Raw genomic sequence first — 26,829 nt, forward strand, 5'->3', positions numbered from 1 at the left:
AAGAATATATGTATACATGATCTCCTGTAGCATTTACTGCATAATCATGTTCCCAGAATATATAGGAAAATGCAAAAACATTCTTAGATACTACTGTAAAATTTACAGCAATTATTTAGCATGTTCCCACAATTCATAGCAAAATACAGTAATGCTGTAAGTTTCTAAATACAGTGGTCTATTGTAAATATTTACTGTAAAAATTACAGCAATTCTTTACAGTGTAGACTAACAAGATTGTGTTTTAAAAAAGACATTTAAAATATCTTACTCTAAAGACTCTTTGCAGTGTTGTGCGAATAACTGTCAATGAAGTGGTGCTTAGTTTTATTTCAAGGAACAAAATAAACAAGGAAATCCTCTTTTATCTCTTTTTAAAAAATAGGACACTTTACTCTGTTAAATTCATTATGGTGCCTCACTTCCTAAGCTTTAGGTTATTTTTAAAGCATTGTTCTCAAGTATGCAGTTACAGATAGCAGATATGAAAGACGCATCCGAATGTAAGTACTCTGGGGAATTGGTTGAATGCTGTTTCTAAGTGCACAACAATTTGAGATTCAGATTTCCATTTGCTAAAAATGATGGAATGTGGAGCTGTCCAGTGCTGAATGTGCCTCTTTTTATACTTACAGAAAAAAGCTTGCATTTCACACACATTATATCAAATGAACCACTTAAAGCTACTTCTCTACCACTTAAAATCTTTGAGTTTAAACTATATACCAACACTCAAGGTCAAAAGTTTGAAATAACTTGAGGATTTCTTTCTTTTTTTTTTTTTTTTTTTAAATCTTATTGAATGACGTTTCTTGAGCTAACACATGCTGCATTTAATGAATCAAAAATACAGCAAAAACAGTAATATTGTGAAATATCATTAGAATTTAAAATAATTGCTTTTTATTTAAATATGTTCTTGAGCAGCAAATCAACATAATAGAATGATTCTGAAAGATCATGTGACACTGAAGTCTGGAGTAATGGCTGCTGAAAATTCAGCGTTGCCATCACAGGAATGCAATTCCATGTGCTACATTTTAAAATATATTAAAATACTAAAGTCATACACAATATTATTGCTTTTACTGCGTTTTTCATTAAATAAATGCATCCTTGGTGAGCATAATAGAACTACTTTCAAAAACATTAAAATCCTAAGTTTGATCCGCAGTGTAGCTGAGTTGAACACTAGTTCTATTAGATCAGGGGTGGGCAAACTTGGCCCTTCCAGGTCACTTTCCTTCAGAGTTTAGCTCCAACCCTAATCAAACACACCTGAACCAGCTAATCATTGTCTTCAAGACTACTAGAAGGCTACAGGCAGGTGAGTTTTATCAGGGTTGGACCAAATCTCTGCAGGAAAATGGCCTGGAAGGGCCAAGTTTGCCCATCACTGTATTAGATTGATTGTGAAGCATGATAACACTGGATCAGGCTTCAGGAAACTCCCTTCCCATGATTTAACAACTGGAGGAAGTGGCCTCCATTATACTATCGGGTTCATAAGGTCTCACGCCCACGATCAGCATCTTAAAATCTCAGCTTGTGTGCTGGTCTCAGCATAGAAGTGGCATAAGTCATTTATCACAATCAGAGACATTGTTGTGAATTGCATTTTAGTCCAATGATGAAACTACTACAATATGTGCTGAAGACAAAGACAATACGACTGCACAGTCAAATACTGTTTATTGTTCATTTGGATAGTCAGTGAATGTGGTTTTGATATTATCCAGGCCTCTGGAGAGACAGACATCTGCTCTACCCACATACATCATCACATGAGACCTTCAGAGAAAACAAACATCTGCGGTACAAGAATACAAAAGGCTTGGGGCTTAATATGGAATGAAATCACAACTTGTTTAAAAACCTTAAAATTACAATGATAAACCATGGGTTAGTGCTTGTCACCTGCATTGTGCAGAATTGAGAGTGACAGAAATAATTAGGGAGTCATTTTTTATATTTTTAAGAAGGACAACAGCTTGCATGGACCTTGCAAATGCTTCTATTTTTCTATTAAATGCACCTGATTGTCTTGCGCATTGTGCCTTTCTGAATGTGTTTTGAAACCATGTAAGACCAAAATAGAGATAAACCAGAAAAGCCTGTACTACCTTGTTTCTCTAATGCATAAGATGTTTTCCAAAATAGTGATTTCTAACATCATCCCCTGGTCAAAGCTGAGCTAAAAGCCTTTCTGCCACTCTGTTTTTACCGGTAACTGAATTGAATTACCGTCTCTCAAAACAAAAAACAAGCACAAAATTTCGATTTGAAAATGCATTAATCAATACCACTTGAGCAGTGAGAGAGCCTTAATGCTGTTCAATAATAAATGACAAAAACAGCACGAATACATCATCAGATTGTAGAATGGCTTCTGAAAATATCGTAGCGACACTTGCATTTAAAAAGAGTTCAAAATGGCTTTGGTGGAATGATTACAATGTATGCAAAGCAAAACAAATTTTTCACGAAAAAATAATCAATATGATGTTGTAGATGCTCCCATGAAACCTTTGATCACCTTTACAATCAGGCAAAAAATTAAGCAGACAACAAATCATACTAAGGCCCAACATTAGTTGTAGTATGCAAATATTCCTAATAAACATCACAATAATCCACAGGTAATCAACAAGACTTCAATCCATCAATTAACATTGAAAAGCTGCATGTTTGTAAGAAACATTTGAACTTTAAACTATCATTTCTGGCAATATTAACACTTCCTCCAGTGAAAAAGTCCTTCCCATGTTGTCCTCTTGCATCAAAATCCACCGACATATTTGTTTAGAAATATTTTGGACTGTTTTCGCTTGTAAACGTTGCTTAATCTGTGCATGTTTCTCTCCTGATTCAGACGAGATGACCTTTTCACTGGAGAAAGCAATATTATGGATAAAGGACTCTTTTGGAATGGTTTGAAGTTAAAAATGTCTTAATGATGGATCTGCATATTAAAAAACACAGCTTTACACTTCACAAGACACTAATTGCTGGACTGAAGACATGAATTACTTGTGGATTATTGTGAGGTTTCAAAAGTTCCCATGAAACCTTCAATCACTTTTACAGTCAGGCAAGAAAATCAAGTAGACAACAATTCATACTATAAGGCCTAACATTAGTATTGTAGCATACAAATGTTGCCCATAAACACTTGACAATTATAAATCTTCGATCTAGACAATTAACACCCCGTTTTAATGTTTTTAATACAAAGCTTACATTCATGTGATATTGCTGTATGAGAAAAATAGCGTTGCTTCTACAAGCTGATGAAAAAAGTGACAATGAATATAAAACCATAAGAAAGCACAGTCACAGTCATCAGCCTCGCAATCACGATTTATAAAAGCTTGTGATTTAAATCTATATACAAGCAACCGTAGTGGAATGAACATCTATGAAAAAGGAACAAGTGGTTTCCCACATTTCAAGAACAGTGCTGCTCCAAAAACCTGAGGATGACAGAAACACATCCGTAAACGCTTCCCTCAGAGATACACATCCATGGTCTGAAGGATCATGTGGCGGCACAGGGGGCAGTTGTGTTGGTAGATAGGCTGGCTGAGCAAAATGTTGGTGCAGTCTCTACACAAGCACAAGTGACGGCACGGCAGGAGCACGACAGTCTTGGTGCTGTCCTGACAGATCACGCACTTCTTCCTCTCCTCTTGCTCTTGCAGAAGAGTCAGCAGGTTGTCAGCCGGAGGGCCTTTGCAACTGTCCTCCGAAGGAAACTTCCGGAGTGGCCTGTGAGTGCTGGAACTGGGAAGCGGCGGGTTTATAGGGTCGTCCACTTGGTGGGCGTCCTCAGGCGCGTTTTCCAGCACATTAAGGTCAACTTGAGGCTCAGGGTTGGGATCAGGCTGTTGAACGTCCCTCTCTGCCACTTCCATCCTTGCAGGAACCATTATCTGGCTGCGATGCCAGGCCAATCGCCGCCACACGTTCCTCTCGAGCACATTGAGGTGGTGTAGAGCCCTTTGGAGACGCCGTAGGATGGGAACAGCGTTGATGTAGTTGATTACACGCAAAGACACAAGTCGTGGGAGCGCGGGGTTTAGATATACGGTGGCACTCGCGACTATGATCAACGTGAGCAGCAGTCCGTAAGAGTTGAGCAAGAAAATGCTCGCAAATACATGGCACATGGATCCCAGGAACTCCATCGCCAGTCTGCATGGCGTCCACAGCAGGATGGAGGTGCCGACAAGACTGCTGTAAAGAAACGTAAGCACCGTCAAAGTCAGCTCAAGAGCTTTCTGCAAAGGGCAGGACACCGCTTCCACCGTGCTGACCACCACAGAGTATAAATTCTGTGTGCCTATGAGCAGCAAGTTGATGATCGTGTTGATGAAATACAGCAGCAAGCTGAACACAATTCCACAGCCTTCCCAGGCCTGTCGCAGCAAACTGTGTCCCGACAACAGTCCGCGGTGGAGAAGCTCTTTGGTGCGGAGCAGTAGATGCGAAGACAGGTATCCGATCATCTTGAAGCTTTCCAGGACGCCTCCCAGCAGCTGCATCCAGCCTCCGACCATGTTATGGGTCACAACGGTCACTCCGTCCCTCATGGTGATGATGCAAAGCAGAGTGAGATTCCAGCACTCCGACACTGAATTTGTGAGTAGCATGGGCAGACTACTGATAAAGGAGATCACTGCCACCAACAGCTGAATTATTGAGCTGACAATCACAAAATTTAAATCCAGGAGGAGGCAAATGACATCTATGCATTTTCCAATTGAACTAAAAACAAAGTTCAGTAGACCCATAATAAAGATGTCCGCTTGTTAAACTGTAGCCTTTGTTAGCCGGAATGGACTATATATTATCTGTCGTATTATTTGTGCTGTCAAACGACATAGTTGAGTCTGTAGTTACACAAACAAACAGCTCTCGTAGCCAAGTTAGCTCGCGTGCTAACCCATTCGCATCTTTACTAACGCTGACGCCTTGGCAAACCACTTGGGGTTAAAATAAAATCAACTCAAGTCGTATTATAACTGACCATTAGCTGGGAATGGCATGTCCTCTGTTTTGAACCGAAACACTCATCCCAAACATGGGTAGCATAGTGAAGTGGCTGCTCACACATGGACGGGAACTGCTCGGCGGATGTTTACGTTTGAAAATCGAAACTGCTGGCGTTGGCTGGTTGTGTAAAGATGTATCCCAATTAGAGGTTCATTTTTATACACGGTGTAATTCAAGCGTCCGCGTTATTTTGTGAAGCTCCAAGACGGCGACAAACTCGCGTCTTTGTTTGGATTATTAATGACTAGAATCGAAAGCTTCTCGTTCTGTTTCAGTCCGTTGTTTCCGCTTTACAACACGTGTTTGAAGTGGATCAACCCGGCGCTCGGGCTGCGCAGAAATGCGCCTTTCCACCTTCTTTTGGTTATTTTATTGTGCATGCATTGATTATATTACAAAAAATGTACAAATAAATGACAAATAAAGGAGATTTGGGGTGGGGAAAATTAAATCAGTCGTGATTGGTAGTTTAAACAAATAAGTCGTTATCTATGCTGTTATCAATTTCGAACAGCTGTATTGGCATGCTTGATTGAATCACTGCCGTAATTTATTTATTTGTTGGTTGTTGGTTCAGGCATTTGGCTTTTGTACTTAGAATATTGGACATGTTCTACAATATGCACTTTGTTTCCATTTGAAATGTTTTTACAGTTTTGACACTAGGGTGACCATATTTTAGTTTTCCAAAAAGAGGACAGTGGGTGCGGGGCTGGGGTGTGGTTGGTTGGTGGTTAAAGTAATGCCCAAAATAGGGCCCAAAGTAGCGCAATGACCATATCCCAAATATCAAAACTCTATATGTCATTTCCATACCTAAAATACATATTTTTTACATTTACATTCACTGTTATGCATATTGATCATAAACACAGCTAAAAAGCTTCCTACCAGTGGCCATCCTTCACAAAACTTAACATCTAGCACAGTTTTATCACAGAATGCAAAATGTTTCAATACAAGCATTTCAGTCAGATGTAATTTATGCAACATTTCAAACGGGGACCCAAATCAACCCATGGTAACAGTTTAAAAGTAGCCCAATTCCATGAAAAAAAAAAAAAAAAACGTGGACTTGACAACCCTGCATCCAACACAAGCTGCAGGAGTCAGAGGAAAGATGACTGACAGATCATGCTGGAGGATTTGTTGCTAAACAGATCCTGAGCCCATTGACAAATATCTGATCTTCGTTTACACAGAGTGGGCGTGATTGCTAAATGAAAGTGAAAGTGAACAGCGAGCGCTCATTCAAGAGAGATGTAAATAGCTACTCCACATATTGATGGCAGCTCCCATGCGCGAAAATTATATGCAATATTAGAATGTTTGCGGGAGCGGGAATTAGGGGAGAGGGCAGTAATGGTCAGAAATTCAGCGGGAGTGGGATTAATAAAACAGCCCTCGCAGGGCTCTAAAAAAACGCACACAATGAATGGTGACTGTAGAAAGCAAAAGCCGAATCCCGGACATTTTGTGCGATTTAGAAATCCCATCCAGACTCATTTTTTTAGGTTCAAAAAGAGGACGTATGGTCACCCTAGATTCACAAAACATAGGCCCACAAAAGTCCAGTTACACAAAGTTGTTTCTTTTAACAACTAAAAATACTTGTTATATTATAAATAATTGTTTCACTGTTTAAAATCAGCTGAAAATCCAATAATAGTCTGTTTTATGTCAGGTTTCATTCTGACATCTTACCCCATTCAGTATGACAAAAGGGCAAAATGAGAATGTGTGTTCAAACTGTATCATTATTCCTGAGCAAAAATGGTAGAAATGTTCAATAGTCTTTTGTAGCCAAGGATTATGTACAGAAAATGACTGTCAAAAACAAACATACACTGAGAAATAGTTATTGGAGTAAATTGACAACTAGCCCTGGTCTCGCTAAGTTATTATTTAAGACTGTTTTATTGTTACCTATTTGGTTGTTAACATTTTACAGCTCAATCATCACAGTATCTGTTATGAAGTGGACTTTATGAGAATATTTATTTTACATTTCAAAGGAAATAATGTTCTTGTCTGCTCATTTGAGCTGGACAAATAAACAAAATGATGATTTCCATTTTTGTCAGTCAAGCTTGAAGAAAATATATAGCTGATTGATGGCTTATAGAACAAAAGAGAATGCCAATAGAGAAAGAATAGCCAAATCAGCTAGTATTGCATTTATGAATGCCTCTATTAATATTTAAAGGGCAAAAGTCACACAGAAACACACGCACACATAGACACATGCAAACACACAAACAATGTTATGTGTTGGAACGCAAAACTGCTGCTTTGCTGAGCATTTGTCAGGGCCGGTAGGTCGAACACTCTTTAACCTTCATCTGAGGCCAAACAGACATTCTCAGCTGAGGGCCTCTTGGGAAAATAAACAAACTATACTATATATTTGGAAGTAACAAAGCTTGGAGAATAGATTTCCTTTGACAGATTTCCTTCTTCTAGAGCATAAAGCAAAACCTATCTGTATTTTCCATGGGTCACTTCCACACCATTAAACTCAGTGACAGTCCTCAAGTGCTCCTGTCTGCTCCTTGCTTGAGCATTAAAGGAAATCTTCTCTCACGAGGGAAACAAAATACCGGTGACTTGATTTTGTTGAAGGCTATTCTATTGTTTCACTGACCCATTTCTTAAGAAAACATGTCTTTCCACTCATATCATGTGACAACAGCTGTTGGATTCTGTTCAAACAACAACATGGAAATATGTTTAATGTGGTTTCTTAGCACATGTTTTGTTGAATTGGAAATATTGTTGAAACGTTGATGGGTAGATTGTTATCCCACTCAAAATAATCGCTACACAATTTTTCACAATCAATGACATTTCAAGCAGTCCACCTAATCCTTTTGTGCTGAGAATACATAAATCAAGTGAAACTGAACAGTGGAGTTCTAGTTCCCAGCATGCTTTGCTTGGGACTGGATTGGGGAAGTAAATGTTGAATGTATTTGTTATGTATTTTTAAGTAAAGGGAAACATTTGTTAGTGTTTTGTGTTCAGTTATCTTGAAGATTTAGAAGTAGTTCTGTCATGTTGGAGTTTTTTTTCTGTGTGTGTGTGGCTACCGTTGTGGAGAAGAGAGGAGCTTAGCTTGCTTAGCTTGTTGGCTAATAAATATTGAGAGTGAAAGGTGTTTTATCTGTTAGCATGCTACCATGTGTCATTGTTAGTTAGCAATCAGCTGGAAGAACCCCAACAGAGTTAATTTGGTAAGTCTAATTTTTAGTGAGGTTTACTTAATTTAGTTAAGCTTTTTCTTAAACTTCACTAAATAATGACTTGTTATACAACCTTATGCCTATTATGTTGTGAAATGTTTGACGTTTTCTCATTTATGAACATGTCTACAAATTGTCGACACAATGTGTTGTGGAATACTTACAAAATTTCTATTACAATTATAAAGCTTGTTGGTCAATTTGATCTGCATGTTTCATAATTAAAGGCAACTACACAGACCCAAAAGAACATTTTTGATGTATTTTGTTTATCAGAAGAAACTTACACTACACTGAAGGCATACAGTATATTTTATCAGTTTATACAGGACTATTTTGCTGGAAATCGAAACTTGAGCCGTTTCCAGCAAACTGATCCTGAATAAACTGATAAGTAGCACTGGTTTAAACTACAGCAAAACTCACAGAAGAGGTGCTTTTTCACACTTCTGTTTAAAATGTCAAATGTTTCAAAAATGGTTATGATACTGTTTATCATATTCAGTTTATGGAAAACGTTTTAAAAAGTTAAGTACAGTTTTAAAAATCATGTGTTCTCATATTTATTTATTTTGTTAATTATTAATGTTAAAGGTTTGCTGTTTTAACAGATTACCCTTTATTTTAATAGTTCATTTTAGACATTAGTAACTTTGCAACGACATGTCAACTAACTGTCATTAATTTGAAACTACATGCCATCTAACTCTCAGCTGAGTATTAATAGACTGTTAAATTAGAATTAGTATAATTTGAAATATATTTGCAAAGTTACTTGTAGTAAGAAGAATGTCTGTTGTTGAAGATACTCTAATGAGTGGTAGTTGACATGTAGTTGTAAACTTAGAATTAGTAGAATGTCTAAAATGGACTATCAAAATAAAGTGTTACCTTTCAACAGATGTTTCTGTTGTTTTTCATGTATGTGATTTTTATTCATTTTATTGAATCCAGTTATGGTCAACTGACCCCAAACATAATGATTATATCCAGATTTTGAACCAAATAACAGGGTTAAATTGCAGCGGGTGCTGTGTTGACTCAGGAAGTTTATCAAAAGCAATATGAGGAGAGCTATTAATAGTCCCTCAGTTAGAGACAGACTGATGGTGCAGTAATCCAGAAGCTTCTATGGGAAAACACAAACTCTCAACAGAAGAAACCACTGGTGTGCTGTCTGGTCACAACCTAGGCTACGACCTCACATACCACAGCAACCCACGAGCTCCAGCCAAGTTCAACACTTGAGCGAGCTTAAAAAGAAGGATAGGAAGGGAGAATGAAAGGGATAAAGAAAATATTGATATGTTCAATTGGACAATCCCTTGGGCTTATAGTCTTGGTCTGTGAAAATTTGCCTTCCCAGCGATATAATTTTTACCAGGGCGTGATCTTTCTGTATCAGATTCATACCCCAAACAAAGGAAATGCAGCATATTTCTGCCTATAAAGATTCTGAGATATGCATATTCAAGCCGCAAAGGCTAACATTTATTTCAGGCGGCCATGTTCTGCTACCAAAGAGAGAGAGAATATATATAATTTATTAATAAAAAAATATATAAAAAATTATAAATCATTGGAATTAATATAAATATAAAACACATATATGTATTCCCAAAAGACCAGGTCAAACTTATTTATATCTTCCCATCACCACAGAAACATCCTTACACCATGATCAAGACTACTGATGTCAGTGTGTCCTTGAAACAAACCCTGTTTTTGTGAAGACTCTTTTGCGCACATATAGGACCCTAAATGTCTTCTGCTCCCTGCCCTTGAGCCCCTTCACTCCTTAGACGTTCACAGCCACCACCCTTGTGTTTAGCAGACAATAGCCCCTCTCATACAAGCAGACAACTCCAAAAAACATTCCCCAGGGTCCATAATGGAAAGAATGACTTCTTTCCTACTTCCTTCCTGTCGTTGAAGGAAAAGCATGGTTCTTTCCACTACTTCAAGAAAGCAAGACAATGATATGTGGGATTCACAGATATTAATCGTTCTGGTGGGTTATCATCAGTAAAATCACAACTGATTGTCTGTTATAAGTTACAACTTAAGGTAACAAAATAGCAGTTGTTATGTGGTTTTTGCTGATAAAAAAGGACTAACAGGCCGAACAAGACTTGAACTCTTCAGTGCTTTTTTTCTCCTAGACATGTGAATGGTGCTAATTGCAGAACAACATGTTGTGGTAGGCAGAGCGTGTCTAACATGATCCACCTTTAATGGACTGTAAAGAGAGACATGTATGCACCATATGCTCGTCTAAATTTTGTACTCATCTTGTCTGTAAACATGCTCATATGGCATTTTACAACATAATTTATTAGTAGTAGTACTTTAAAAATTCTTCATTTTTGGGAATACCACAATTATAGGTATTTATTTCTGTATATGTTAAACCCAGTTGATGTTATGTTTATAAAATGGGAGCATGGGACTTACACTCCAAACCCAGAATGGGACTTTAGCCACACTTAAAGGAATAGTTCACTCAAAAACTTAGATTTGTGAGTTTGTTTCTTCATCCAGACAGATTTGGAGGATTTTAGCATGCCAACACTTGCTCAACAGTGGATCAGTGGAATGAATAAACAGCTTGAATATTCGATTTCTACACGTGGGCGGGAATTAAACACCCCTTTCTGCTGATTGGTCAGCCGAAGATCAAACCGTGCCGTCATCAGTTCATATAGCCTGCTGTTAGAGTTATATAATGTAGTCTTGTGTTTTATTAAAATTGATTATCCACACACCTTGACCGTGACAATTGTATTATCTAATGCAGCTTCATTGATACATTTTTAAGTGGACCCATTCTATTCTAGTTTATATACTATGGAATGAAGAATGCATTTCAGGAATATAATTTAAACCAAACTAATTGGTAAAACTTTGGTAACTTGAAATAGATCTTGTACACAATTTTACTTTGATATATAAAGTTATGCAAAATGTGACCAAATGAATTTGCGTCTCTTGTTTTTTTTTTTGTCAGCAGAGCACCACCACACTCTCCTCCAGGTGTGCAAACATTACCTAGCTGTCAACATCATTCTTACAAACTACAGCCAGCAACCTATTACTTTGACGAAATACTGCCTTCACTTCATACTGAGCTCTGAAACTAAAAAAGAGCATCTCAAAAGGGATTTGACTTGGTGGGTCATGTGAGGGAATAAACCATGTCAAATTGATTCTCGACTTTAGTCCCACAGGAAATCTTCAGCCTATTTTCAAATACATATTCCTTGGTTCGTCTTGTAATTAGTTCTCAGCAGTAGATCACTGGGTGGATGATCAGATTACAGGCTGTCCGAATCGTTTTTTCATCCACTAATGGTAGACAGTTCAAATAATGTCAATTTAGAAACTATTTAAAAAGTCAACTAAAAGCCTCATTATCAAGAACAACAGCATTTATAATGACTGTTGATAAATATAGAAAGCACTGATTAAAATGTCAGGCTCCGTCACCTGAATAAATATCAGGTCAAGCTTATTGCTCATGTGCTTAGACTGCATGTCAGAAAATATACGTCATATACTTCAGGAGACACGACGTCCCTATACGTCTCTCAGCCAAACAGCAGTAACTAAATGTATTATCATGAGAAAACAGTCAATATTGTATACTGTACACTGACACTAGAAAGTTTGTGAACCCCTACACTTTCTATGTATTACTGCATACATGTTACCAGCATAGTAGTCAGATCTTCATTAACTAAATAAAGAGAACTCAGTTAAATGATCATTTTATTATTTTCCACTAATTTGTCAAACAAAGTGATCCAGAAGTAAATATCTTTGCATCTAAATGTATGTATATATATATCTTTGTAAATATATGAACTTCCAGGGTAATCAGTTCAGAAGTAAATGGAGTCAGCCCTTCTGAAAAAATACATTACTTTTTTTTTTTTCTTCAAAATTTGGAATATTCTATGAGGCCACAAAGAAACAGGGAAACATCTAAGGATCTACATGCCTCTCTTGCATTGGCTATAGTTTAGTGTTCATGAATCTACCATCCGATTAACTGAAAACCCCCCCCGACAGAATAGCATGGAGGAAGCCAATGCTCACCAAGAAAAACATGGCTCCAATTCCAAAGTTTGCCATTTGGATGAGCCAGAAAAGTTGGAAGAATATTTTGTGGGACCAATGAATTAAAAAATAGAACCTTTTGGTTTAAATGAGAATTTCTGGCTGGTTGTTATTATTGTCGAAAAGCCAGTAATTTTATGTTATGACCAATATGTGATAGATATTCATGTACAATTTAACATGGAATAAAATCTTAATTTGAATATTACAAATATTAATATCATTATTCTATGCTTTTAAATAAATTAAAAATAAAAATAAAATTACTCAAATTCTACAAGTAAATTTAGGCATCACAACATTACACTATACAGTACAAAAAAATGTATATTCATTTTGAGATTTGCTAAACATTAAATTTAACAGTGTTATTAAATTATTATCAAATCAAGCAATATCCAATATTGGCCAATGTGTATAAATAATAATAAAAAAACTCTAATATTGTATCAACAGGGGCATAGCACCAAATTTTGTGCCCCATTCACACAACCAAGGGGGTGGGCCCCTCACAACACAACACCTCATCAATCATATTAATAATAATAATCAGTATATCATTATGGGCCCCCCTTCACCAAGGGCCCCTGTTACTCAGTTTCACTATAACCCCCTGTCCGACGCCACTGCGTATCACCGGCACAATATATATTTTTTTGTATTTTACGTGCTGTTTATATGCAGAAACTTACTTTGGCGTGCATACGATACGCATGTGTTTGACGTGCATATAATAAGCAGTTTTGTGTTCATATGACACGCACTTTGTTGGCGTGCATATAATACGCATTTTGGCGTACATATAAATAATACGCACTACACCACACCCCTAAACCTACCAATTGCGTATCATATGCACGCCGAAGTCCATTTTTGCGTATAAATAGTACGCCAAATAGAAACAGAAAATCGTGCCATTGAAACGCACATTCATGAGATCGGGTTAATATTGTTCATCCTAAATGAGAAGCTACAGGAGAAAGTCAAGGTTGTCAGTCCTGAAACTGAAGCACAACAGAAAGTCCAACAGCAACAATTCAACCACAAACACACAAGTCTTGAAGCAGAAGATTTTTTTTTTTTACTGTTTTGAAATAGCAAAATCAAAGACCCGAACAGAAACGTTGTAGAAGAACTTGAACGAAGAAGTTTATGCAGGGAAGCCTGACAACATCAATTAATTGAAGTAGTGTTTGAAGATGAATGGGGCAAATTCCTTCAGGTTGATGTGAAATTTGTGCAGAAATTTCTTAAGCGTTCACAAACTTTATGCGTACGTAGTTTCCAGCAAAACACCTGCATAATACTTATATGATAATAATATGTTCACTTTAAAATGTTCGTAAGTATTATAGCTAAATACCGCGTTTCATGTGCATTGGTGTTGCAGACCGTGTGGCATACAGGGCGCAGCCCACTATAGGTCCCGCCCTCTCATCTCTCCGCACTTCAGGCGCGCTCAGTGCAAACATCTGCCCTCTGATGATCTACAGGAGACTTCAGCTCTCCGGCGCACTCACTCTCCTCGCATCAAATCTCGGATCAGGGAGACATGACCCTCCGTTATATCGCGCGCTTGATCGCGGGACTGAGCGTCCTCACGTGCAAAAGTAAGTCAAAGTTTCAACTGAGCATGACAGAATCAGTTAAATAGTCAACAGGAAAGTTTATGCCAGGAATAGTGTGATGTACGCTGTGCCGTTCATTCTTGTGCAAAAGTGCGAGATGCTTTCCACATTCATAAGAAATTAATGAGAACATTGTATATGTAATGCATTTTCATTATAAAGGCTGAGCACAATTCATGCTGCATGTGGGGTGATACAAGCTCAACTCTTCAAATACTTAGGCCTACTATGATTGTAATTAATTCTAATGTTTTGTAAAGCAAGTTCACTTGTTCTTCAGATCATCAAAAGGTTATACGATAATTTCGTATAAATGTTAAGTATGTAAACAAATCACAAGGAAGTATTCAAGTACATTTTAACGTAAAAGCCAACACCCCACATGCAGAATAACATTAAAAGAAAGTGAAAAGAATTGTGCTTTCAGATATTTCTAAGTAGTCTTTAGTGAGTAGGCTATTCAGTTTTGCATCTTGATTTTTTTCATGAGTCATTAGCTATTTAAAGGGGCCAAAAAAGTTAAATTACCTTAAATTTAATTATCTTTAAAAGCCACATTATTTAATTTATTTATTATTATTAATAATAATAAACTATTTTCAATTTTAACACTTTCATAATTCTGTAATTGAAAAAAAAAATTATTTAATTTAGTAGACAAATACACAAACAGTGTTATAAACACTAAATATATTTTTTGAAGTTGTAAATAAAGATTTTTTGGAGTACGTTTTACAACAAAATGCTATTTCAGTTTTTCTGCTTCAAATCTTCATGTTTAATTTAATGTGTTGCTTGCTAATACTTTGTAATTATTTGTACTTTGTAATTAAATGTACTAGCAATTTTTGAGTGAAAATTTTTTCAACATCAAATGTTTTTCAGTGTGGGTAAAACAACATTATTGTAGCATTATATATAAGCGAAGGAGCCTGCTGCGTGCTTATGTTCATTGTCAGGAGATGTTCATGACTGGAGGAGCTTCAGTCAGAACACTGAAAGGAGTTGTGTTGAGGACACAGTAGCAGGTTTTTATCTTTCTCTTCACAGACCACGGGACCGTGGTTAGATAACATTAGTGTTTTTAAGACTGTTCACCACGAGATGATCTAATTTGTAATGAAGCACTGGATCATAACTTGAGCAGATGTGTTTTATAATCATGTTGAATATATGATGGAGTGGCCTACTACTTTAGCACATTATTGTATAATTAGACATGAGGATCGACAAGGAAGGAACTGCATTCCCACCAATGGCATTTTCTTTGTTCTGAAGCATCTGTTAACTGACGTGTGAGTTCATAGTCAGACATTGTTTCCATTCACCTTTTAATCTCCACATCTGTGCTAAACTTCCTCACTGTTTCTTCATTTTTCCTTATTCTTTTGCGTAATTATCCCCTCTTCCGTTGACCACCATTCAGGCTTTTCCTTATTGTACTGACCTCCTGTTTCAGCCCCCTGCTTTTTTCCGTCTTCTTTCCTGCACACCTTTTGAGTTCTGACCTAATCTGTAGTAGCTCAGTACATCCTTCTGCCTTTCTGAGAATATGAGTCACAAACTGCTCTAATCATATAGTTGCTTTATTTTACCGCTTACAGAACTTAGGGTTTTAGTGTCTTTTTGAGTATATACCAGAAACCTTTACCAAATACCAAAAATAGACTCTGGAATGCACTAAAACACTTTTTTTCAGTTCAGGACATTCGTAACAGCTTACATTATTGCTTTTAAATAAAAAAAACAAGGGCCAATATAGATCAGTTGTCTAATATAAATAGATTTGGTCTGTTTTGGTGAATTTTATTTTTATCTGTGTAATGTTATCCGGAACTGTCTCTAGTAATTCTAAATGCACAGCACTATTCAGGATGTCTTGCCCATAGTTAGGGCCATTTTAGAGTTACTACAAATTGGCTAAATCCATCACTGAGCAAAAAAAAAAATGCATGAGATAAAATAGAATATATATTCAGAGATGTTTTATAGGCAACAATTAATGTAGCCTTTTTTTTTTTTTAGCAATATTGTTCTCTTTCCCCACAGTCACATTTCTAAAGAGATTAGTTACTACTTTGTATGAACGTGTTCATACAACATGTTTTGCAGCTGTCTTGTTTTACTGTGTTGGATTTTGTGGGTGTCATGATACACGGAGCAGACCACTCGGTGAACTCAGTCTTAAAGGGGTCATATGATGCGATTTCAATTTTTCCTTTCTCTTTGGAGTGTTACAAGCTCTTGGTGCATAAAGAAGATCTGTAAAGTTGCAAACACTAAAGTCTCAAAACCAAAGAGATATTCTTTATAAAAGTTAAGAGTAGCATCATATGACCCCTTTAACTTTATTAACATGCACGATCATAGAACATTCTAGCTGTCCTTATCGGCAGGCTGCACACACTGGCCCCGCTTCCGTTGCCTAGCAACCCTGGACTCCGACACAGAACAGCCTATCACAATAAACTGTTCACATTTTACCACATCTCCCCTCTTTAAAGTTCTACTGTCCCTCATTATTTTTTTTTCTCTCTCTAAGCAATATGGAACAAAGCAAATTACTTTCTCAACCAAGTAACAGGCATCAATATCAACATCAGATATCAGTAATAACATTCACTGCTCACAATCTCTTCAATATAACTCGTCACTTAAACAGAACATGTTAGCATTTAACAATTCACTTTTTTTTTTCCTTACAGTACATTGTAGAAGTTAACATGCAAGAAAACTCTTTGCATCAGTATGGTTGTTAACCACTACCCCAAAACATAGTCCTTAAACTTTACGGGCTGTTTTACTTCCCTACCAGCAAGGGTTCTTTTGCGGGTGGGTGTATGAGTGTGTGGTGTAATGGAAGCTGGGGTACTGGACCCATTCATAAAGTCTGTGGTTAAATCAGTCTCAAGAGAGGGTCCATCAGTTCCTTCACTGTTCTCATTTACAGTCTGTCCATTTGGTGTCTCAGATGTTTCCGGAGTTACAGGTGTTTCAGGGACACTCTGAATGTGTCTCCGGTTCCGGCGAGAGATTGTGCCTTCCTTTGTTTGCACAATGTATGATCTGGGTTCAGGAGCTTTTCCAACAACTGTTGCTGATGTTTTCCATGCTTTTTCTCCATCCAACTTAACTTTCACACTTTGACCAGGATGTAGGTCAGATAGAGAACGTGCTGAGTATCGTCGGTTGTAGAAGTACTTATAAGCCTGTTTGGTTTGTTTGTCTTTCAGTCTGATTTGTTCATAGTCAATTGGACTGGGTAGCAGGTTCTTTGGTAGTGTTGGAACTGTTGTTCTGATCTGACGTCCGATCATCAGTTGAGCTGGGCTCAATCCTGTGGCATTGATAGGTGTTGCACGATAGCTCATAAGAGCCAGCTGTGGATCTGGCTGTCTGAGCACCCTTTTTGCAATAGCAACACTTCTTTCAGCGGCACCGTTAACCTGTGGGTAGTGAGGGCTGGAAGTAGTGCGAGTGAAATTGTATGTCGTTTTGAACTCTGCAAACTCAGTAGACGTGAACTGAGTAGCATTGTCTGTCACAAGCTCGTATGGGATCCCCCACCGAACAAACATTGTTTTCAAATGTGTTATCACCTGCTGGCTTGAAACCGTTTGCAGATGTGCAATCTCAATATCACGAGAATAATAATCCACGACTATCAGGTATTTCTTGCCCTCTAGTTCACAGATGTCAGCCGCAATCTTTTGCCGACATAGAGAGGCTGTATGGTTTGGCTTCCTGTCTGAGCTCAATTTTGATTGGCTCACAATCCAGCAGTCCGAAGTCTCCGAAAACACTGTCCTCAGTGCTAATAGAATCGACTCTGCTCACTAGTTTCATTTCACAGGCAGTTTTACGATTAAGTAGATTGTTGGTGTATGGCCCTTTAACTACATAGGTTCAGAAACTGACATTTTGTCCTTTTCTTTCTGTATATGCTAAGAATTTACCAATACAACCCAGTTTGCCACCCGGACTCCTGATGTCTGCAAGTGTTTTTGTAAGATGAGGGCGATTAGGGAGTTTCAGAAATGTTTGCTCAGACATGACTGTGATATCTGCTCCAGTATCAATCTTGAACTTTACAGTAGTCCCCTGCATTGGTAACTTCACATGCCACTCATCCTCATTAGCATCATCTGAAACTGACCCCAGAAACCACGTTTCTCTTGTTTCATCATCTTTTCTATCACTAGTCACTTCTTTTACAGTCTTTGTTTTACAAGCGACCTCGAAATGGCCTGTTTTGTTACACTTGCGGCATCGTTTCCCTCGAGCAGGACAGGCCCCATATTCGTGCACACGTGCGCATCTTGAACAGGTCACTTTGTTACTTTCATCTCTTTGTTTAGTGTCAGGATTTCTGTATTTACCTCCTGTGTGTTTCTTGAATTGTTTAGTGTGTTTAGACTTATAGCCTACTTCACTTACATCACATGCACCTCGAATATCAGCGCTTTGTGTTTTAATCAGTTCTGACTGGCGAGCAATCTGTATCGCTTTCTCCAGCGTCAAGTCGGGCTCTAACTGCAGCTTTTCAGACACGTTGCGATCACGATACGATCACGAATCTGCTGATCTTTAGTAGCACCGAATTCACAAAACTCTGCCAGTTCGTATAAACTCCTAACGAATGCTTCGACACTTTCATTGCTTCGTTGACTCCTTTTGTGAAAACAAGTGCGGTCGTGAATCAGATTGCGTTTGGGCACGAAATGTTCATCAAACCTTTTAACTACTGCGTTGTAGTAATCATTTTCTTCCTCCGCGGAAAACGTAAATGTGCTGAATATGGGTTCAGCCTGTCTGCCCTTTGTATACAATAGTGAATTCACCTGTACATCACCGTCTTCTTTGTCGAGTTTAGTTGCTATCCTGAAACGTGCAAAACGCTGCCTCCATGCCGGCCAACTTGATGGCTGTGCAAAATCAAAAGCTTCGGGCGCGTGAAACTTGGACATTTTCTTCCGTCCTCCTTCACAGATCACAGGAGTGAGAGGATAACTTTTACTTCTGACACCATGTCATGATACACGGAGCAGACCACTCGGTGAACTCAGTCTTAACTTTATTAACGTGCACGATCATAGAACATTCTAGCTGTCCTTATCGGCAGGCTGCACACACTGGCCCCGCCTCCGTTGCCTAGCAACCCTGGACCCCAACACAGAACAGCCTATCACAATAAACTGTTCACATTTCACCACAGTGGGTTTGAACATGGCCTGTGTAAAGTGAACAAAGCTTCTGTGAGTGGAGCCGCTTTTATGTGCGTGGTATGAAGACCCTCTCTAAGCCATTGAAAGACTTACAACACTTGGATCTCAACATTTTAGACGATAAAAGAAACAAAGTGCCTTTCTTGACACCGTCTAATTAAGGGTTAAAGGCCATTTTCTATCTCAGGACTATGTCAAAGATGATGTGTGTTTACTCTTACAAGGCATGTAGTGAAACAGTAAAGGTCTTTGTATGTAGTTGTACATAATGTATATAATGAAGTAAGCATCTTTAAAGCATGCTAGCAGTGCTACTGTTGAAATAGTCTTTAAAGTGTAGCCTATCCCATTTATGTAAAACAGCCGTGGAATTAGAGTTAGAATATGTTTAAATAGTTGTTATCACCATCCTATGTTAAATCTCTTGAGACTGAAACTGATGCATTTATTTATGCTGGTGGTAGTAAAAGTACTAGTCAACCTGAAACTTGTGTTGCACTACTTGGGAAGAAACAAGTTTCTTCTTAGTATATGTTTTTCTTTTTATATAAAATATGAAATTGTGAAACAGAATCTACACTAAGAACACAAAAATATTTCTTATTTTAATAAATGTTGAAAACAGTTGTGCTGTTTTTGAAAACTGTGAAACATTTTTAAGGATTTTTTGATAAGAGTTCAAAAGAAACTTGATTCTGATTGGCTCATCGTGTTCTTCGCCTTGACCCATGGCACTGTTATCCATTTATCCGGGTAACTGAAACTGGCATTACTTTCATATCTTGTATTACTCGCATCTCTTTTCTCATTCAAACCAGCTGGTGCCATCTTGCATCTCTCTTATTTATTTTAGAGAAAATGACCTCAGAGATAACATACAATTAAGATTATATAATAATTTTAACTCGAATCGATGTTTCATGTCCCCATATTTATTAATTTTGGTGATTAGCCATGTAATTCACTCCACATCGACGTCATGATAACCTTGTCTGGGTTTAATAATATGTTGCGATAATGATTTACAACTTCAATATAATATGTTTGTTCCAAACTGATAATATTCCAAACATTATTTGTGAAGTTGAAAAGTAAACTGTGGCATAGGAATGACCACTTCAGATATGACCGCACCCTCTGTCTGAGCTTTTTGTGCTTGGATTCCTGGCTTAAAGTCATTTTCCCTTTTCAGAATGAGCATACAGTCAAACCTTGTGCAAGAACCAATCAGAGAGAATCATTCTGAGAGGCTGAAGCACATGTCATGAGTGATAATTGCTCCATGCCTTGCATTCAGTGTGTTATACAGTACAGTGAGTCTGCAGTGTTTGTTGTTGATGAGAGGCATTCTGGGTCTGAGCCCTGATTTATTTGAGTGATGGTTAGCAGCTGACCATCCATTAGTGTTCAATCACTGTGCACGACTGAGAGTCATTTCCCCTTCATATTGCTCTCTGTCTCTGCTCAGACCTAGAGCTTCTCCAGTGTGGCCTCTTTGCCACTCTGTTTCCAGGAATAATCTGCATGCTTATAATACCTGGTATATGCATTGCTTTTTTGTTCTGTCCATATCAATCCTCTAAATATCTGTCCTTATAACAGAAGAAGAAACCTGCTCCTGCGTATGATATTCCGTGTCTATCAGTGCTTTATAAATATGTGTCTGGGTAATGCAGTATTGTTGAGATTAGGCTGACAGAATCCAGATCTCTGCTAGCGGAAAAAGCCCTGCACTCTTGTTAAACTATTGCTATAAACTGAAGTTAGGCATGTTTTGAGGAAAAGTCTTCACTGCATTGACAAGTTGCTTTCCCATTATTTTGAAATTATTTTATTTTGATGAGGAGATGTCATTTATCTTCAGTGTTATTTTTATGTTTAAATATCTATAATAGCTACTAGTAAACTGTCCATAGGTTGAATTCCCTCTCTTTGTCCGACCAATGGCAGCCAGGTTACCCAGGTATAGTATTCTGGAAATCTGTTTAAAAATTGTATTTATTTTTGGTGACATTAATGGCTCAAAATTTAAATACATAGGCCTACATAATGTTGTACTTGCTGTACTTCTGTCAAGAGCATTGATTTATCTAAATACAGTAAGTAAGCAGACTTTATAAACTTTGCCATAGCTTTTCAATCTCAATCTCAAAATGCCTTTTGTAAAGGCATGGTGCTTATCAGTGCGCAAAAGTGTTGACCATTATGTAATACTTTAATTTCCCAGAAGAAGCATAAAACGGCTTCAGAGGGAGTGAGTGCATATGACTGAGTGAGAGAGAGAGAGAGAGAGAGAGGACAGATCAAGATAATTGTGACTTTGAACTCTTTCCTAATAATTGTAGATGGTATATTGAACTCTGTAAGTGACCAGTGAGATCAGAGGCTCCACAATTCTTTTGCAGCTGGATTTATTAATGTTTGATTCCTTGCAGCTTAGTCATTTCCAAAAAAAGTGTATGTATTTTTCCTATTCCTATTCCTCCATCAGATAAGGCACATTTTATAATATTTCAAGCATTGCAAAAGTTTTGAATTTGAAATTAGGAGTATGTGTAAAACTATTGGTTTGTGAAAACATTATATTAAAATTGCATTGTACACTTTAAAGATTTAAAGCAAATGTTAATGACATGATGATCAAGGAAATCAGATATCGTTGGGTTTTTGGGTATCATCATATAAGCTGTGTGTGAAGGATTTTCCAGAATTAAATTTTATCATTAGCAGTTATTCAGGATGTCAAATATAATAATAAAAATATAATAAAAAATGCTGATAGTTTTTGATCAGTATGTTTGTTTCCCAAAATCAGTTAATCATTTAAATTAAAATAACTAGAACTAGATAAATAGAAGAAGAAAAAAAAAAACTATTTGCCAGTGTGCTAAGAAAAAAAACTTTATTCAAGATATACTCTGTAAAACAAATCTTAATATTTAGGCAGTTTATCTTTCAAATTTTATCTTGTTTTAAGGATGTTTACTGAAAAACAAGACAAAAATACTGATTAAGAGATTTGTTTGCAGTGCAGCTAAAGCTGTTTAATGTCACCAACCTGACTTCAGATCTCTGGACACAATCCCATACTGCTTTTAACTCTTCTGCACACGGGTCCCAGCAAACAGCTGCCCACACCTGGCATTCAAACAATCACAGAACGTGCTCAAGTTCAGGTTTCAGACAGCGAGTCCTGCCCACCCCCACAACACCAGCTCTCCTACTGGGTTACAGCAATGAGCCATATGATTCATTGTGATTGCTCAAACACAGAGTCTGCCTGTGAGTGGCTGTGATATTACCTTTTATGACCAGCACATACTATTTAGTACAGTCAACATTTGGGAATGTGGCTGATAATCACTATGAATGGTCACACTCATTATACATAGCTCTGGATCACATAACCTGCAGAGTTTAGTCCTGTAATAGAGACCGTCAATCACTGTCTACTTCGATGAATAGATCAGCTGCATTTATTTGATCAAAAATACAGTAAATACTGTAATATTCTGAGATACTATTACAATTTAAAATAGCAGTTTTTATTTGAATTTGTTTTAAAGTATAATGTATTCCTGTGATGGTAAAGCTGAATTTTCAACTGCCATTACGTGTTATCAGTGTTGAAAACAGTTGTGCTGCTTACTATTATTGTGGAAACCATGATACTTTTTCAGGATTTTTTGATAAGTGGAAAGTTCAGAATAACAGTAAAATATAATTGTCTGTACTTTCACTTTTGCTCAATTTAATGCATCCTTGCTGAATAAAAGTATTAATTAAAAAAAAAACAATTCTTACTGAACCCAGACTTTGAAACAGTAATGTATAGTACAGTATATATGAATGCATTATATAAATGCATTCTTCTTTGTTTTGTTATAAATATTCATCATTTGAAATTCTATGAAACATTTTAGATGAACGAATAATGAATATAAAGGGAGTAAATTGTCTCAGTCTTTGTTCAATACAATCTAACTTTGCATTATTAATGATAACCTGACTGAAGACAGATAAAAAAAGGCGGGTACCTTCTGTAATTTCCGTCTCTGAATCTGAAGACACTAACCGTCTTTCAACAAACACTGTGAGAACAAAAGCATTTAAAATCAGTTTAAGACAATTTTAAAGATTAGAGGGTTTAAGAAGCAACTAGTTCCATCTGCAAACCTTTCTTAAAGTGATAGTTCACCCAAAAATGAAAATTCTGACATTAATTACTCACCCTCATGTTGTTCCAAACCCGTACAACCTTTGTTCATCTTCAGAACACAAATTAAGATATTTTTGATGAAATCCAAGAGCTTTCTGACCCTGCATAGACAGCAACGCAAATACTATGTTCAAGGCCCAGAAAGGTAGTAAGGACATTGTTAAAATAGTCCATGTGACATCAGTGGTTCAACCTTAATTTTATGAAGCTACGAGAATACTTTTTGTGTGCAAAAAGCAAAAAGCACCATTAAATCATGTTATGACTATATTGTACTAGTGTTCTACAAGTCTTTTGAGCAGATTGGACATTGTCCTTTGTGTCCATCAGAAGACAAAGTCATACGGGTCAAATGACAAAAAAAGATGATAACGTAACTTATTCTTCGGATTCAGTCCAAAAATGATTCCCAGTTTAATTCGTCCTCCAGAACTTTTGCTTTACTTTGGGGACTTGAGATGCATAATGGTTAGAGGAAGCAGTATTGTGGTCTGAAGACAGAAATCTTCAATTTACAAAAGTCGGTTGGGCCTGCAGGCCTGCCCGCTGGGAACTCAGAAGGCCTGAATGCGGCTGTTGTTCGGGAGGTCTGGAGGCTGCATCGAGGCCTCAGAGGAACTGCACTCTGCTCAGCTCTGGCCATGTGCCACAGTCTAACTGCTTCTAACATGCTGCAACCCCTGGCTACTTTAACTCAATAAGAACAAATCATGCAAATCAAACTACAGCTTTCCACTTAAGTACATCTAAATGTGCAGCAGTATGTATGATTATAATGGTGTATATGAGTATAAAAAGACTCTTGCTTATGTGTTGTGGGAAAAATCAGTTTACAGCTGTTCTGTTTGCTCGACTTACACAATGAATGTGTTACAGTTCATGTGTCTGCAGTGGTTTGTCATTTTAAATGAATCTGAGTTGAATTAATGGATCAAGTTACATCAATATAATGTTTACAGATGTGGGATGAAATCAAATAATTCACGCCACTTAGGTCGGTGGTTTGACACGTGTGGGTGGCGTAGTACTGCAGGGCACGATATGTCATTGTTGTACATCAGTCTTGAGTTTGTTTGGAGTTCATTCAGAATATTTTGTTGGCAAGTAATATTTTAAAATGTATACTTTAGAAATCTAAATATTTTCAGGGCACGGCCGAATGATTTTAAACAGAACTGCAGTGCAGTTTTGCAGAACATCAGTTTGTCAGCATACAAATCCCGAGCCCAAACTATTTTTATGTTGGTAAATCATGTTCTGTTGAATTTGCTGTCTGAGAATTACTGTAAGCTTGGAGCTAGGTTTTAACAGCCTTGGTTTAATGCTCAATATGAAGGCTGCATGGTGGCAGTTAAGTAAACTGGCATTGTGATTGGCCTCATTTTTGTGGTTTTCTGAAACTATTTAGCATTTATGTGCTCTTAAAATAAAGCTCTGGATCATTTTATGCAGGAGATTGGGGTGGAAATTATGAGTTGTGGATGGTAAGGCCAGATTGTCCTCTGAATGGGGGTAGTGTCTTACAATAGCCCTTAAAATGTGAAACACACACAACTGGATATTTAATTACAAATAATCACATGGCAATGAATCGGGAATTGAAACCTAGAGAGCAGCCTTGTAAGGAACCCAACAAGTGATCAAATGGGAAAGCCCTATATAGGCAACACTGTGTGCACACAGTGTTGCCTGTGTAGGGTTTTCCAATATGATCATGAGAGACTCTACTTTTAGTTTCCATATTTTGACATTATAATGTTGCTAAACTAACAGTAGATAGTAGAGTAAAAATAAAAATACACATTGGGTAAAATGATCATTTTTGATTCTGCTGAAAATTTAAGCTAGACCCACATAGCACAAGCGGTTTGGATGAAAATTTGTATCAATACTTCTCAGTATGGAATGGAAAAAAGTTTCTAATCCACATTATAACACGTTGCAAAGCATTTTGGAATTGGCTTTTCATCTGTACAAATGATGTGTGACATGCTAAAATGGGGTCTCTGAGGACTTTTCTAGAAACCATACTGTTCTTTTATGTTTTTATCTAGCTTGTTATGCACTTTTTTTGTGACTTATTTTTAGTCAGGCCATGGACCTCCTGATTAAGAGCTGCTGATTTATATGTATTGGCTTTTGTTTTATTATTATTTTCTCATGCATTTAGCATTTTATACATTTTGACAAATGGGTGGGAAAATGTTACAAACAATGTTTAAAATTACAAATTGATAGATTAATTGAGTCTTGATTATTAGTGAAAATCATTATTATTTACTGAAATAATACACCATACCATGTCTGTGCGATTGTGTTCATAAACAGTTTCTTAATCTAAGAACCAACTCACACCATTAGTTGAGCCTGAAGTTGACTGCTGTCAGATCACTCAAACAGAGCAATGGTTTAAAGCCACAGTGTTTACACTCTTCTGGGAAATCAGCCTATGAATGGCTTACTTATAGTTGTGCCTCACATTAAACTGGGTAGGAGAAAGTGTTTTAAAAATTACACACTTCAGCTTTAATGGCCACATCAGTTCTGACATCATCTTGATGAAAGACAGAAATTCTTTTGAAATAAGTTTTTATTTGATTAGACACAAGACGGATAAACATATTAGTAAGAAATGGAGATGGCAGTGGTTTAAAAGCAGACAGCTAAGGAGGAATTCAGGCTCAAACACCTTCATAATGTCCACATGAAAAGCTCACGACCTTAAAGAGCTCAGCCATGTGATCTGATTTTGAAACAGAGCCCTATCTGTCTCTGATAGCAGGCCAAATATAAGTCAGAAATGTTCATTTATATGCTGTGGCTTGCTGTTGAGAAATAAGAAATCCTGCTTTTTTTTGCCTTTTACAGATGTGTTCGCTTAAGGCCACATCTGTGATTACTATGTAACTTTTAGTCTATGGCCATTTGCATATCTATATGCTAGCACACTCCTAAAAGTTGATTGAAAATGATTTTTTAGCAATACAATTTAAAGTCTTTCTCTTCTCGGAAAATGGACCATAATGATGACTCATCCTGTACTACACAATTTTTGTCTAATTAAATCCTCTATGAGAATGTCCCTGACCCTAATAGCAGCCATTGACTAGCATTAGCACATTGCCAATCATGTTAATAACTAAAGTCTATATATTTTTTAAATGGACAAACCCTTCCATATGTGGAAAGTTTCACATAGCAAATGTGTCAACACTGAATCGAAAACTGCATTTATCAAATCATTGAATGGGCTCTTCAGACACAGTAGTGTAATTTATGAGGCTCCCAACCTCGTAACCTCTGTCACAAAGACCCCTCCGTGTTCTCAGCTCAGGATTCAT

General features: G+C 37.2%; 2 protein-coding genes across 5 annotated transcripts in view; one reads left to right on the forward strand and one right to left on the reverse strand.

The window, feature by feature from the left end:
* Nucleotides 1-2,906: 2,906 nt before the first annotated feature.
* Nucleotides 2,907-5,401, reverse strand: rnf26 (ring finger protein 26). The gene has a single exon (XM_016557096.1). The coding sequence runs from the start codon at nt 4,791-4,793 to the stop codon at nt 3,510-3,512; it is 1,284 nt and encodes a 427-aa protein (XP_016412582.1). The 5' UTR covers nt 4,794-5,401; the 3' UTR covers nt 2,907-3,509.
* An 8,479-nt stretch (nt 5,402-13,880) lies between these two features.
* LOC107743709 (cell surface glycoprotein MUC18) overlaps nt 13,881-26,829 on the forward strand; it is a 36,366-nt gene continuing 23,417 nt past the window's right edge. For all 4 annotated transcript variants that reach the window (XM_016557097.1, XM_016557099.1, XM_016557100.1 and 1 more), the window contains exon 1: nt 13,881-14,026. In XM_016557097.1, the coding sequence (XP_016412583.1) occupies nt 13,969-14,026 (58 nt within the window). In that variant the 5' untranslated portion in view covers nt 13,881-13,968. The remainder of the gene's footprint in view (nt 14,027-26,829) is intronic.

This window comes from Sinocyclocheilus rhinocerous, unplaced genomic scaffold (assembly GCF_001515625.1).
Source record: "Sinocyclocheilus rhinocerous isolate Xijiao unplaced genomic scaffold, SAMN03320098_v1.1 scaffold166, whole genome shotgun sequence".
NCBI lineage: Eukaryota > Metazoa > Chordata > Actinopteri > Cypriniformes > Cyprinidae > Sinocyclocheilus > Sinocyclocheilus rhinocerous.

What these genes read in the sequence shown, in the direction of transcription:
- rnf26 (XM_016557096.1), bottom strand. Translation starts at nt 4,793, where the DNA reads ATGGGTCTACTGAACTTTGTTTTTAGTTCAATTGGAAAATGCATAGAT.